We start from the raw sequence: 15,139 nt of genomic DNA, 5'->3' as shown, positions 1-15,139 counted from the left end.
ATCCATCTGAAAGCAGATGAAAATGGTCTTTTAGTTTGATTGATACTCTCAAATATAGCAGGAAGGAGCGTATTTATCTATTTTCTTTCCAAAAAAAACAGCATTAGGGTTGGGTCGAAGGATCAATGATACGGCTTTCTATCTTTCCATTTATTTATCTTATCTATCGTTAGTCCCAGTATGTGCCATGTTTCTCATAACTTTTTTCCACACGCCTGTTCAGTGGAAGCATGTGGATGTTATTAGTGGTCTCTGTCCTCTTGCCTCGTTATTCTCTCATTTACAAATGTATACATTAACTCTGCATTCTAAAGGCATTCTGTCATGTCTTTCTTCTTTTTCCCCCCTTCCTTGCTTTATCAACACACACTGGAGCCGTTACCTCATACATACACACAAAACCCCCAGCTTGGATCACTGTCTGTAAGGATAATGTCACATATGGCTAATTGTGTCGTCAGCTCTGTGAGACCCTGCAGGAGAGTCTGTGTGCAGACTGTATGTTCTGCCTTATGAATGCAGTGCACATGAGGCACTGACTAATAACATACACATGTCCAGGTTCTGTGATGGAAATATAAATAAAGTGACTTTTTACTGGTCTTACAAGCCATAGGAATGTGCTCATAACGGAAATGGAACAGTTTGTGTACATCCATAGACTGGGGCTTTAGGGTTATTAATAGCTCCTGGTGAGTGTTTGTCATAGAGTGTGTGCTAATGTTATGCTTAATGAGCAAATTAATGGTTTTGCATCAATTTGCTGTATAATGAACGAGACAGGAACATGCGCCAAACAGTGTGTTTGTCAAAGCTGAGTAACTCAACCAGTGAAGGGGGAAATGAATAAACATTTTGTGGCAACCGATCCAATCTCAAAACCATAAAAGTCAAGCTGCTGGTGGCACTGGAGGAAATCACAAAGTCATTAGAATTGATCCTCTCTTTTTCGACGTGTGCTAACGCATAGTTAGGATCGGGATACACCTGGAATTTAAAGTAAGCAATGTTTCCTCTGCTGGATCTGGGCAGATGCAGCTTTAATTGGCCTCATTAAATGTTAAATGCCTTGTGAGCGGTATGTTAGTTTCATGTGTCCAACGTCAGATAACCTTACAGCGTTTTAACTGCTGACACAAATTGGACATCATTTTGACCCACAGATATCAATAACTTGCTCCAGTGACCAATACATGGAAGAGTTGCATAATTGACTATTACATCACACCATGTAACCAAAGAGTGTGACATTTGATTACTAACCCATCAGTCAATGGTACACGTTGGGATGTAGCAACACACGGATCAGAGTTAAGGTTCAGAGCGGCACATTGTCAATGACACCTTTTCTGTAAATGCTACAGTAATCATATACTGTAAGTCATGGTGTACTTGTAAACAATAAATCTTTTTTTACATGGAATAATCAAACATCCATCAATTAAAGTCCATTTACACAAGATTTCAATTGGCTAGACCTCTGTTTAATGAGTGCATCATTCCATCTTAAAATATGTCCAACCCTCTTACAAAAAAGTACTTCATAAGAAACTTGCATGTATTACAAATTATAATGCGTAAACAGTGGTCATGTGTTGGGACTGCCATCAGATCACTTCGAAGCATTTTGATGATAATTCATGACTTTATAACTGGGACTTACTGGGATCGGACATTTGCTATTTGAGTGTCTCTGCAGGCTCCAGCATGTCAATGGCCCATTTGTAAGAGGAGCATTTTATTGACTCAGTCCTTCTGCCCCAGGTCATTTTCAGTCAGGCGGAGTGCTCTTATCTTCTCATTTGAAAGACAATCACATTGAGATTCTGTTTGCCGTTTTACACGTCAATGGAAGCCTTTCAAAGATAACTAGTCTGTGTCAAACTCGGCACTCTCCAGCGAAGTGTCTCCTCCTTCACCCTTCACCAGTCAGGTCAGCCTGCAAAGCATACAGTTCACGATTGTAAATACAAAGTTGCTTTAATACAAATTTCATGCTTTTAGTTTGACTTATTGTTTTAATGTATTTCAATGTCTTTGGGAGGCGTGTCAGCTGGTATCCTGTCAATTCTCTGGGGGGTTGAAGACAAATAATTGCAGTGGGCTGGTGGGAGCATGTTGGAGGTCTCTGCCATCTGTTTCTTCATTGCAGTCCAAAGAGTGGGGTGATCAATAGTGACCAGGTAGCAGATGACACTCCTGTTCAGACAAAGGCTCACTTTACATGAGAGTACTCTTGCCCCTTTGTAAAGGAAAACATAAACCAATAGTTTACCTAGATTTCTCTAGATCTAGGTAAACTGCTCTTCATCATCATTGTTGATTATGGTACATCAACCACAAAACAGGATTCACATTGTAATGGTCTTTAGTGGTGTAATCTACATTGAAAGTGTACTCCACCGATTTTAGCATTTCAGAAATAGACAGCCTGCGTGAAAGTGACTGCAGTAACAATTTGTGAAATAGGCTTAGTAACAACATTGAGTGCAGCGTCAGCTCTCTGGTTTCATATGCAAACATTGCATAAACATAGTTGGAATTCTACTATTTTTCAGTTGCATACTGGATTTTCATTTGATGGGATTTAACATTTTGACTGCTTCGTCGGTTGCAACATCTCATACAAAAAGTACCCCACATGGTGCATAACTTCACTTCACTTTCATTATCCACAATCATAGGTCTGTATCACTAGCACGTTACTCCTTATCGAACACACATACACACAATCACATTTCAAGCAGATATACTGTCATAGCACGTCCATTGATTGCCATCCATTGATGTTGTGATATCATTGGCAGAATTACTGTGCATCACCATTGGCTCTGTAGGTGTGACGTGTATTGATACTGGATGGGTGAAGAGGAAATTGATTGCCCTCTTATGTTTCCAGTCAATACATAGGTTGTTTGAAACATGATTTAGCTTTAAAGAATGTTGTTTTATTTGTTATGAAATGGGTTTTTTTAAGAATCTCAGCTGTTATGACTAAAACTATCTGTCTCTTACAACACTTAGCAATAACATAATGATATTACATTTTAAAGAAGATAAAGTGCCAGCTCTTGTTGAAATGTAATAGTGTGATATTATGTAAAATAATTTAATGAATTACTTTTAACCTAGCAAAAGAAAATCTACTATTTTATAGTTTTTCCCCAGTAATGTATATCTGAAATAACCTTGACCATTCCTGCTTGTACAGCAATATACAGCATGTACAGTAGTCAGTGAACATGTCCTATGAAGTGAAATGCACCTTGACTTGAGGCTCAGTTAAGAACTAATCTAGGATATAATGTATTGGTGAAATGAACCAGATTGTCTACAAAAGGGAATCTAAAGGAGCTTAAGATGAAAATATCATCCAAAAAGACCACACAGATCCTCTCTCAAATCCTCACTTTGAAGCCCGCCTTTGAAGGAACAGGCCTCTAGCCACAACGGGTAGTAAAAACCTTTCCACTGTTGGGATTCTGTCCAGATAATGAAGCTGAGGCAGGAGCGTGCCCGTTTCTTGAGGAAGACTGCAGGGAGGAGGTCTTATCGAGGTTTGCCTGCTGATCCCAGCTTCCTGTCTCTCAAATGCTCCATTGTCTTAAAGGGCAAGATTCAGAACTCACATTATGATAACACTCAACATGCAGAGTGACCAGTGCAATCTGACCAGCATGATTGTGTTCCCTGAAGGGGATCGCAATCCGAAGTTAATTTGACCTCTTTATCAGGTTTACTTGGCTGAACTTCCTCTGGCTGCACTGCATTCCCATGCCCCCACGTATATCTCATAGGCATCTAATTTTGGGTTCAGTTGCCCTTGTTATCATAAGTGACTTAATTGTGTCTCAGGTCTTTATTGTGTTTGTAAACTGTCTTTGCGAGGTCTCTTAATCACCAGAACACAAATCTTGTAATGTTTATTTCCTCTTTATATTTATTATATAATATTGAACATACTTTTAACTGATTCTAAAATGTGAAATGTGAATTGAAAATTTGTTTTAAAAAAAAACTCCTTGATGACAAACAATAAATTTAACAAAGGCTGTAGCATTAATTTGAACTACAAAATAATTCTGATTTGAATTCCCTACCCTTTGATATGTTGTTTTATTATGGGACCAGACTGTGACTGCGAGGCTTGGTTCTGCTTTTGTTTCAGGCATTCTCGGAGATTCTCAGACTGCGTGTGACTCATTGGAAATAACACTTTGTGATCAAGCCAGTACCTTCTGACCTTCTGATTATGTCATTCTGTAAAGTTGTGGCTTTATTGAATGTTGCCCCACATAAACTGCTGAAATGTTATGTTGGGCTGGATGGAATTATACATCTTTGTACTGTTGCAAACAGAATACATTTTTTTATAACCACCTTCTCAAAATAGATATGAGGCTATTATGTTGATTGATGGCATCTCACCTTATAAAGAACAGAAGCATTATTATTATTTTTCTCTGCATATTCACAACCGACACATCATTTGTTGTGTGTTAAAGTAATCTGCTTCTTTATTTATATGCAGTTTCACAGTTTTAAGACCAGAAGAAGGGACGGGTGAAGGGATGTGTGTGTATTTGATATACAGCTTTTTTAATGATGATGTTCCTTTTGTCCTACAAGCTACATTCAGATTTGTCAGGAAGAGCAGGGGAGCTTGACAGGCTTCCTGTCAACAAGAGGAAGTAGCCTGAAGTTTGGGCTGTTCAAGCCCTCTCAAGCTAATTTGTAATTTGTGATATTGGGCTATACAAAATAAACTGAATTAAATTGAATTGAAAGGGCTGCACGGTGGTGTAGTGGCTAGCACTGTTGCCTCACAGCAAGAGGGCCGCGGGTTCAATTCCCGGTCGGAGCGGTCCTTCTGTGTGGAATTTGCATGTTCTCCCCGTGGCAGCGTGGGGGCTCTCCGGGCTCTCCGGCTTCCTCCCACAGTCCAAAGACATGCTGCAGGTTAATTGATCTCTAAATTGCCCATAGGTGTGAATGTGAGAGTGAATGGTTGTATGTCCCTACATGTGCCCTCGATGGACTGGCGGCCTGTCCAGGGTGTCCCCTGCCTTCGCCCTATGTCAGCTGGGATAGGCTCCAGCGCCCCCGCAACCCTAATGAGGATAAGCGGTATTGAAAATGGATGGATGAATTCATGTCAGATATTAGGGGAACTTATAGGAGAATGTATAATGAGCAAAATGTTTAATAATGCAGAAGCCACGAATATATTTGGAAGAATTTGGTCTCTTTAAAAAAAATACAGTTATAAATCCTGTAAAGAAGAGTGAAGTCAAATATTACAGTATTAAACATCAAGATGATTTATGTTGCTGTTACACTAAATGGAAATTATGGTGTTTCCAAATTGTGATTGAAGTTGATACCACAGCCATGCTTAGCATCAGTGGAACTATGACGGGCAAAGTAGTGAAGTGAGAAGTGGTTAAAGATTTGAAATGTCATTGTGTTCCTTTCATTGTTTCGGAAAGAACAATAATATATCATTTTTTAAAGGGAAGTCCAAAGCCAAAAAGTAAAATGTGAACAACAGATGAGAGATTTGGCCGCCCTTCAACAACAGAGTATAGTTAAACAGAGTATAAACTTAAATGAATACCACCAAGGCTTTATTCCACTTGTGAAGTGGCTGTTTGTCTCGTCCTCATTCTCTGAAGTCTAACTCGGTGTAGTTAAAAACAGTGCACCAGCTTTAGGTCCAAGCAGACACAGAGTGAGATTACATTACGTGTCATTTAGCTGACACTTTTGTCCAAATTCATGTTACATTCATACACTGTAAAACAGCTGCAGGGAATAATTCAGGTTTAAGTGTCTTGCTCAAGGACTAGGGCAGGGATTGAACCACCAACCCCCTGTTTGAAAGATGGACCTGCTAACCACTGACCACTGACCCACAGTCACCCCATAGGACAGTACTTGAACCCAACCTAGTTTTTGTCAATATTGAATAAATATATGAGGTTGAAAGACTATTTGTGTCCTCCCATTGCCGTGGTTTAGCTCTCACCATTTCTAATGTGTATTGCTATGAACTTATGTTACTTTAAGAGGAGAACAATAACTCTCCTTCACATTCATTCTCTTTCCTCAGAGATAACTGTTTCTTTGTGCCATTTTTTTTTTTATGGTCGAGGTTCCATGACAAAAAGAAAATGTAGTTGTGCTTGTGGGAAACCATTTGTAATTGTTTCCAGCCAACAGATTGGTTCCATCGTTCATGCTTATTTTGTCTACTACACCGTTGAATAGTTGATGTTACTCTACACGCAAACTGATGGGGGAGTTGATTGGCTTCAGGTCCTTTCCAGAGTTGTGCGACAGATATGAAAGAGAGGAAGGGAGGGGAAAGAGTAAAAATAGTCTGCATGCCTGCTTAGCATTGTGTAAAATCTGCATCTACACACAAAACCACTCATGAAAAACTCCCTGAACAAAAGAGGTCCTTTTTAAAGTCTGAAAATGACTTTGCATTTGCAAGATCATTTCAAATAAAGGTCTTTTGTTCTACAAGTGCATTTCATTTAAGGCTTAAGTTCTGTTTTGCCATAGAAGGGGTTGTACTGATAATTCACTCAATAATTCACTCTGCATAAACTAAAGCAGAGACTAACATGACCAGGGGGTAAGAAGTGCATCTTGCAAACAAAACGGACTTTGTCTGAAAGTGGGACAAAGGACCTAGACACCCTGCCAGACTTGAGGGGAGGTTCGCCTCGAGTGTGTCGCCACAACCCCAAACCCTGTAAGTGGTGGGAGCTGCGAGGTCTCGTCGAAACGTTCCCCTTGGCTGCTGGAGCAGAGATAATTGGATCCAGGTTTAGCCGGAGTTTTGGTATTCACATCTTGAGCCAAGTTTTGATCTTCACAACTTCTCTCACCAGACAGCGCAAAAGTCATCAGGGTCATCTGACTTTGTGTCACATTTTGACATATTTTTTGCACGTGAGGAATCCTGACACATTTCAAGTCAGGTGATGTTTGCACCTTAGGTCCTACAGGTGTGGATTGTGATGATTATGGTAAACACGGAATGGTATGTAAAAAACAATATCTCTCTAGTGACAAGATAAAGTGAAAATGGCCCCTTAAAGCTCAAACTTCAGCTACTAGAAGTGCAATCTGGCAAGGTGTCTGGAAGAATTCCAATGATGTTATTTCTTAGCCCAGAGCTAACAGTGCTCACAGAAGTTATATAAGCAACATTCTTCATTTTTTTTTTGGAATTGCACAAATATCGTCCACCCCAAACTACACTGACATGGTTGACTATTTATTTTCACTAGAGCAGGACGATTGTAAAACTGAGAAGTCTTGTAGAGGGAAACTTGAGAAAAGCAAGAGGGTAACTTCATCATATAGGAGGAAGCCCCTCCTTGACCTCTACAGGGCTTGTTTGGGTCGACGCTGCACCTCTCAGAGAGCTGCTGATTGTTCTCAGCTGCTCTATAACGCAGTGATGAAAAATGCAGTCCCTCTGCCTCTTAGTGTCCGGGACTCCTGCTATTGACCCCAACGTTTTCTCTGAACACCCCTCACAGCAAGTAGTACTTCATCTGTCAACTTTGTGTGTGTGTGTGTGTGTGTGTGTGTGTGTGTGTGTGTGTGTGTGTGTGTGTGTGTGTGTGTGTGTGTGTGTTGGCGTATGCAACGTGTCTATCGGCAGGTCGGAGAAAAGAAATACACCCTGTGGGATAACTTCCTTGTTGTGGGCAAACCCAACGGTCAGCAGGAAATGACCTTGAGAGAACTGATCCGGTATATCTTGGTACGTATACCTTATTCCTTTCAGCAAGGAAACATGCACTCTCCTCACACCCGGTGCTACTGAGTGCATATGTTGTACATTTTTCTTTCTAAAACCTCCCTAAACCTCTTCACCTTCCTCCAGTGCACACACTCGTTTGAAATTACTGGCCACTTTACACCTTCCATTCAAGGTCAGGTTGTTTTTGAACTGTTTAACAACTTTCTTCCAATGGCAGAACAACATTTGGAACCTTTCCCTCAGTTCACATGTGTACTATTCATACATACTTATCTGACACCAGATTTATTGTTTTTAGCTAGTAGGTGACTTGTGTTACCTTTGGAGAGAGCCAGGCAGCGGATTTCCCCTGTTTCAAGTTATTGTGCTAAAGTTAGCCAGCTGCTCGTGGGAGCTCCATATTTAGCAGACAGACATGAGAGTTGTACGACCACTCATGTAGTCTAACTCTTATCTTCATACAACCTAGATGTTATGATTCATAAGGATTGTCCTTACATGCATCTACTGAGATGATTTTAAATATTGTGTTGTTAATAACTTGTACTTTGGTGTGAACTTTGTGCAAGGCATTCTGCCTTGCACAAAGTTCACACCAAAGTACAAGACACGAGTTTTCACAACATTGACAAATGTTAAGCTGTCACTTCCACCATCCTAAACATTATATATAATGTTTGTTCTTTAACTAAAAACATGGAGCACGTAGTGCAGAAACCGATTGATCAGGTGCACACCATAGTAAGCCTAAACACAATGTACATTTATAGAAGATACCTGATATCCCAATTGTAACCAGTCTACTAGTCTCCATATCCAGTATGAGTATGAGTAAGTACTCTCCTAAAGCTCTTTCATATTTAGTATCTCTTTATAATATAACATAGACCACTTGCAGTAGAAATGTCCATGCACATGACTCCGAGCTTGTTTTCATATGCATGTCTTGCGCGCACGTTTGATTTATCGATACTGCGACAGCTTGTTCTAAGGAGGTAAAGGGAAAACACATTGGCAAGTGATCGTATTTGCTCCAGGTTTCGTTTAACCTTTGACTGGTTGCTTTCCTCCTGGTTTGTTTGTGGAGACACTGAAGAGCTTCCTGAACTGCTGAAGTTGTTTGAGGCCACAGGTCGGCATCAACCTTTAACACTGCTGCTTTTGTAGAAATGACCTCTTTTACACTTTAATGCATTGTTATGTTTGTTGTATTCTGCATTTGTCACTGTGCATTTAATTGCATTATTTCCTTGTGCAGGATGAATATAGCTTGAGCATCTGTGAGCTCTACTATGGACCAGCTATCGTATACATGGGGCAAGAAGAGAGGCTCCAGCTGAGGTATGTCTAGCTAAGACAAAGACAATTTTCCATATGCATTGCCACACATTGCACACAACCCTGCTACATAAACAATCACAACAAGCAGCCTCCCTGTGTTTGTTTAGAGGCTAATGGCAGGATGAGGTGTTTCCTCTGAGCCTGTGAGCAGAGAGCCTGTTGACACACTCACATGCATCACCGAACCCTGACGAGTGAGACCGATCCTCATCGGGTTTCCGTCTGTTTGTTGAGGACAAGAGTTTAAGAGTAAAATTAGTATGAACCTTTTTATTCTGCATGTGGGGAGCCACGTTGTTTGGGCCTGTTCAGTGTTGCGGCACATCATGAGCCCCCGGGGTGTTTGAAACTTGCCTTGCCTGTGAACTCTCCACATCAACAACTGCATCACAGCAGAATATGCACCCTTGGGATTGTTTAAATTCGAGGAAGAGGAGGAAAACTGTAATAAATCAGGTTTAACATAGAGGTTTTAAACGCAGTCATGTGTAAATAACACTTTTTGACTGGTATCGTTCTTTGCTTAATTCTTGCTGTGAGATCTTCATGGTCACCTTGAACTGGACTGTGTGTATGTCCATGTCCGTTTATGACGCTCAAGTCTCTGGGGAGGTTAGATCTGTTGTGGTTAGATTGAGCTGCTGTGGGAGAGGGGCAGAGGGCTGGCCATGTGCACAGCAGGCCGCGCATGACAAATGCCCTCTCAGTAGTCACTTCCTGTGCAGTCGCCCTGCTCCGAGCTTCCTGTGTTGGGCCTGTGAGGGGGAGCATAGAACTTAAAAAGTCAGATGCCAGTCAAAATCATTTAAATTGTTTAGTTGCTATTATATTGCTATTATTAATGTTTTTGTTACTGTCAAAATCTACATGAAAAGACCAAAGCTTGCAGTTTATTCTCAATACTTTCCAGACTTCCCAAACCAGGTCTGTGTCGCCAAACTTAAGCCTTCCAACTGAAGGTGTAATTTCTTAATAACAGGTCACACATATTTAAACCCTATTTAAAAACAAATTAAAAAGTTTTTTAAAACAGCTGTGCACTATAGTTTTTCTAAAACCTTACGTGAACAGAAGTGAATAGTAAAAGGTATTTTTGTTGGGGACTATTTTCAGCCACTGATTAATACACCTCTTGAGTATTTCCAGCAGTAGAATGGTGTAGGTGGGACTAACAACAATTGTCGTGGTCTATCTCAGAGAGGGTTACGCTTTATAAAGCTTTGGATACATACATACTAGAATAGATAGTAGGATACATTCATTGCTTTCAGTCTTTTCATGGGATGTGTTGATAATAAGAACAAGCGAATCTCCTTACAGAAGACACCAATATTTATGGCCTTGTTGACAACAATGACACTTTTTAAAAGCTACATTATTGCAAATGTGTGTTAATGTAATGTTTTAGAATTTGCCAATGTTTATTCATACTCTCCTCCAAGTCAAAGCTTACGTATACTGTATATTTTTGCAGTGTGTCTGAGGTTGTGAGGACGTTCGCCAAGGCAGAGATCCCTCCACACAAGAAGATGCTGGAGTTGATCCCCTCGTTTACTGAAGATGAGGAGTGTGACACAGTGCCGCCTATCAGATACATGCTCTAGTGATGCCACCAATACAGAGTTTCCATTGAAAAGGCATCACATAGAACAGTTTCATTGTGACAAAGCTAACACTCCGAACACTCAGGTGACTTCATATCAGCTAAAAACATCCTCATTTTGTTTATTCAGCTGTGGTTTACAAATGATTTGTTCCAGCATCTATCTTTTTCTTCTACAACTATTTCTTAATTATTTTACTGGTGTACTGGGATCATTTGTTTATTATTAATAATCATGTAATGTGAAAAATATTATTATACTATTTTTTGGGATTTAACAGCAAAAGCATACATTTAATGTCCTTACTATTATTACCAGCAATTTCCATTTGCCAACTTTTGGTTCTCATTTTAAAAGTAAAATGTGTCTTTCGAGAGGTCAGGCTAAGAGGTTGTGAAGATGCCTGACACGGCATAAGGATTAGATGAAGCTGGAGCTGCTGGGTCAGTACTGGCTTGGTTTCAAGGTTTAATTCAGGTCAGACTGAGCTCCATGTTGAAGGAGTGCAGTCAGAACAGGCCCTTGGCACAGTAGGTACAGTGCTTTGATGGTTTGGGGGTGCTCTAACCATCTGGACACTACAAACACACGAGCATCCCCCCTCCTTCCCAGAAGAAGCCCAGAGCTGGTCAGTGTGGAGAAGCCAGTGGCATGTGCTTTTCCAGTTGCCTGTATTTCACTGACATTATTACTACAACTACTTAAAAGGTTATCTTTTCACTGTGTACTCGGTGTGTGAGGATGGTGTTTGTAATGCATATAATAATTCAATAAATGTGTCTACGAGGAACCATCTGTGTACTTTACTGAGACACTTCAGTTCCCTCACAAACATACTTTACCATGAGCACACTGCACCCCAACTCATATTTTAACCAGTAAAGAGTCCTGATGAATATACTTTGTTTAAAAAGGTTAAGAGTCTTAACTGTGTTTGTTGTTATTAGGTTTACATGTTGATGGTTTTTTTGCAGGACAACCACCACTCCACCTGGCTTGATCTTAAATAAGGTGCTGGAAGTATAAAAAAGCTAAAACCAATGGAAAGGTCCAAAAGGACGTTGAAGGTCCTTTAGACCAGAAGCTAAAATAAAGTGTACTCTGCATATATTAAGTCTGCAGGTATCTATTCTATCGATTTGTTTAAAGAAACCCCCAACTACGAACTGTGTGCTTAAAAGTGATATAATATCAATATAGAAAACGCTTAAAACGTGTCAAACTCAATATTATATGGCTGCATTAATAATATGTCAACAGTTGGCACTACTCAAACTCAGGAACAGAAAACTTTCATTAAATCCAAAATAAACTTTTATTCCAGATGTATCAACATTGTGGACAAAATCCAATTATGAAAATAGAACAATTTTATTCACATTTCTGTTTATAATCAGTCCGGCGGTACAGCATCACCTAAATGTATCCAATAATGTCATTGCATATGGGTTGCCGGCTGCCTGTCTTCATTAGAGCAGTGAACTGGTAGAAGTCGGTGTCCGGTTGATGAAGGCCCGTGTGGGACTGGTGAAAGAAGGGTTTAAGAGCCTGCAGTCCCACTGGGCAGGACATCCGTTTGGGAGCCTCTGCAGCCCTGCTGAGCCGTGTGGAGTCTGCGGGCCTCGGCCTCACCTCCACACCTTTAGACATTCCTGCTAGTCTCCGCCGCATGTTGATCAAAATGTCTTTGGCAAGGCGGCGGCCGGCATTGGGCTTTGGTTCTGCTGGCTCAGGACACTCTGGTAGGTCCATCCAATTCTTTATTAGGTCAGCAAAGCTGTTGTCCCCAAGAACCAGAGGTTGTCTGTTTCTGCTGCGGCTCAGCAGCGATGTTGTCCAGTCCTCCGGGTTACTGGCCTCAAATGAGGTCCAGCACTCCAGGCAAGCGTCCGAAGTCGATTTGGGCCGGATCCGGCCAGAAGGTCCTCTGTTGGTGCGGAGGCAGGCAGAAGAGGATACTCGGACATTCCTGGTCCTCCTTAGTACCACACCTTCATCTTGCCAAGAAGCCTCAGAGTAACCCGAGTCAAAGTCCAGACTCTTTTCACTGCTTGGGGAGCCTTGTGCCAAGCGCTCATGCTGCTGATGCTCTTCCTCTTCCTCCAGGGGGCTGGCCAGGCAGCAGGCAGAGTCATACGTGCTGGTTTCACTGGCGTCAGAAACACGTAGACGGGTGAGTCGCTCTTGCTTTGCCCTCTGTTTGCAGAGTCGTGTCACAGCGAAGGACCGAGCACATGGTTCACTCAGTGGCCTCGGCCTGCTTATCTGCTTCAGGTCCTGCAAGGATCTCATCATGCACTGCATCTGGTCCCGGAGGCAGTCAGTAGAATCTCCTAAACACAGCTAGAAGAAAGACCCAAAGACTCAGTGGTGCAGGAAGAATTCATATAAAGTCAACTCTTTTCCCCAAAACGCTTTGATCGACTTTTGCAGGAGGCAACAGAGCAGTTAGGCTGGCTTCCAAAATATCCCATCATGCCCTGGCTGGTCTATAACACAGTTGGCTCTTGTTATTTCTATAACTGGGCCAATAAGATTTTTACCAGCTGAGATCACTCTGCTCTATGAACATATAACAAGTGAGGCATTCCTGACAAACCTCAGAGCAGCTTTATTGAGACCATCCCATGCAGTATGATCCCAGAAAATGAAAACGTTGTGGATCGGAGAACAGGGTGCACATTTTACACCAGGACAAACTCTCTCCCTTCTGAAGAGGGAGGGGAAATTTGAACAAAGTAGAGCTGACTCGTAGAGGAGGGACGAGGCACACATCTTTTCTGGATTGCCCCCCAACTCACAGCTTGTTGACTGGACTGTATTATAGCGCAGGAAGTGACGGCAACATGTTGGAATTACATGTCATAATACTCTTCCATCCAAACCATTCTTGTGGCAAGAAGCAGACTCCTAAAAATCCTTACAAAATGAGTACCTCAACTTTGTTGTTGTCATACAAGTTCCTATAATATTTAGTTTGTTGAACCACCATGTCCTGTCAGTGTTGGCTTGGACACCACAATGCCGTGATGTTATCACAGCTGTGGGTGCTGAACCATTTGGCCCCTGGGGGAGACTAATGTGACATACAGAAACATCCTCAGTGGGACTCTGTGGTCAGTCTGCACCTCTCAGAATGGCCTGTTCTCCTTGGCTGCCTTCACACAACCAGGAAAAGTGATTCACCCAGTTGTGTGCAGTAAGGACAGTTTGGTGTGAATTAATTGGGACATGGAGACACATTCTTGCTTTCCAAAAAGAACAGTCATTAGTGGAAAAACCTTAAGAATCAGTACAAAATGTACACTTCTCCTCAGGGTTCTGAGCAACGACCTTTGCAATCTTACAATTAAGGCAGTACACAACTGTTAAATTGTATTAAAACATGTGGATACAACTTACCATTGCTTGTGAGTAAAAATCTAGAGTGAAGTTCCAAATCCTGTAAATTGATTCTGCAACACAAAACAATGCATTAGATAAATGGTGGGCGTTTTTTTTAAAACAAATATTACACTTAGAGGTTTAGTAATGTATTAGCTCACCTTTGCATTTGATTCGGAGTAAATGCCAGCACAATCCACAGCTGCACACATTTACAGTAGAGAGATGTAGGTCGCTCTATGTGTTCCCTCATCTGAACCACATGAAGGTCTGTCAGCGGACTTTGACGAAGTTAAGCTTTTCGCTGCAGCGAATCAGCGCAGGGCATCACACAGACAGCCAATAGCAAGTCGCCTGAAACTAGATACCGCCCTATGTAATTACAGCGGTTTTGTCGGGTTGTATTTCTCTGTGGAGACTGTACATCTGGAGTTGGATAAAAAGACAATTTTTCATTATCAATAAATAGAACTTTTTAAAAACGTTTTTCATTCAACCATTTAAACTTTTTAGTATTCCAAACCACTGGTATTGATTGTATTCAATACTTTATTTTTAAGACCGCTTCATTTTAGTTTCAAAAGGCTGTGTGAAGGCCAACGTTAATGCAGATAATGAAATGATACTTTTGTAAAAAAAAAAAAAAAAAGAAAGAAAAAAGAAAGAAAAGGCTGAGAAGTCTCTGTATGGATGTATGGATTTATTCAAATCTACATATTGCCACCTAGTGGATCTTTGGAGACAGGACCTCACAGTTTACCATTCCTCATATAGTATTTGAGTACACCGTTATCTTTGGTTAAAATATGAGCAATGCATAAGTCCTTTCAACACAAAACCATTCATGACTGCACATATATATATATAGATGATCAGAGGGGAGAAATATCACCATATTGTGTAGCCAATATATCAATATGGTGATATTTCTCTCCTCTAATCACCAAAGTTTAAAAGAAGAACTATCAAATGTTTTTCTGCGTTTTTTAAATTTAATTTTGATTTATTTTGCATTTATTGTAAT

The 15,139-nt window shown here is 40.8% G+C and overlaps 2 protein-coding genes across 2 annotated transcripts in view; one reads left to right on the top strand and one right to left on the bottom strand.

Moving 5' to 3' along the window:
- Window positions 1–11,521, top strand: part of uba7 (ubiquitin-like modifier activating enzyme 7) — a 32,222-nt gene extending 20,701 nt beyond the window's left edge. Inside the window, exons 22-24 of the mRNA XM_034532181.1 lie at window positions 7,685–7,786; window positions 9,045–9,127; window positions 10,602–11,521. Of these exons, the coding sequence (XP_034388072.1) occupies window positions 7,685–7,786; window positions 9,045–9,127; window positions 10,602–10,731 (315 nt within the window). The 3' untranslated portion in view covers window positions 10,732–11,521. The remainder of the gene's footprint in view (window positions 1–7,684; window positions 7,787–9,044; window positions 9,128–10,601) is intronic.
- A 501-nt stretch (window positions 11,522–12,022) lies between these two features.
- On the bottom strand, window positions 12,023–14,388 carry inka1b (inka box actin regulator 1b). Its single transcript, XM_034532713.1, has 3 exons — window positions 14,277–14,388; window positions 14,134–14,186; window positions 12,023–13,074 (listed from the first exon to the last, which is right to left on the bottom strand). The coding sequence occupies exons 2-3, from the start codon at window positions 14,134–14,136 to the stop codon at window positions 12,148–12,150; spliced, it is 930 nt and encodes a 309-aa protein (XP_034388604.1). The 5' UTR covers window positions 14,137–14,186; window positions 14,277–14,388; the 3' UTR covers window positions 12,023–12,147.
- Between the last annotated feature and the right edge of the window lie 751 nt (window positions 14,389–15,139).

The sequence above is a fragment of the Cyclopterus lumpus genome, chromosome 5 (assembly GCF_009769545.1).
Source record: "Cyclopterus lumpus isolate fCycLum1 chromosome 5, fCycLum1.pri, whole genome shotgun sequence".
Lineage (NCBI taxonomy): Eukaryota > Metazoa > Chordata > Actinopteri > Perciformes > Cyclopteridae > Cyclopterus > Cyclopterus lumpus.
Note: the sequence above shows the minus strand (reverse complement) of the source record. Positions and strands in the feature narration are given on the sequence as shown.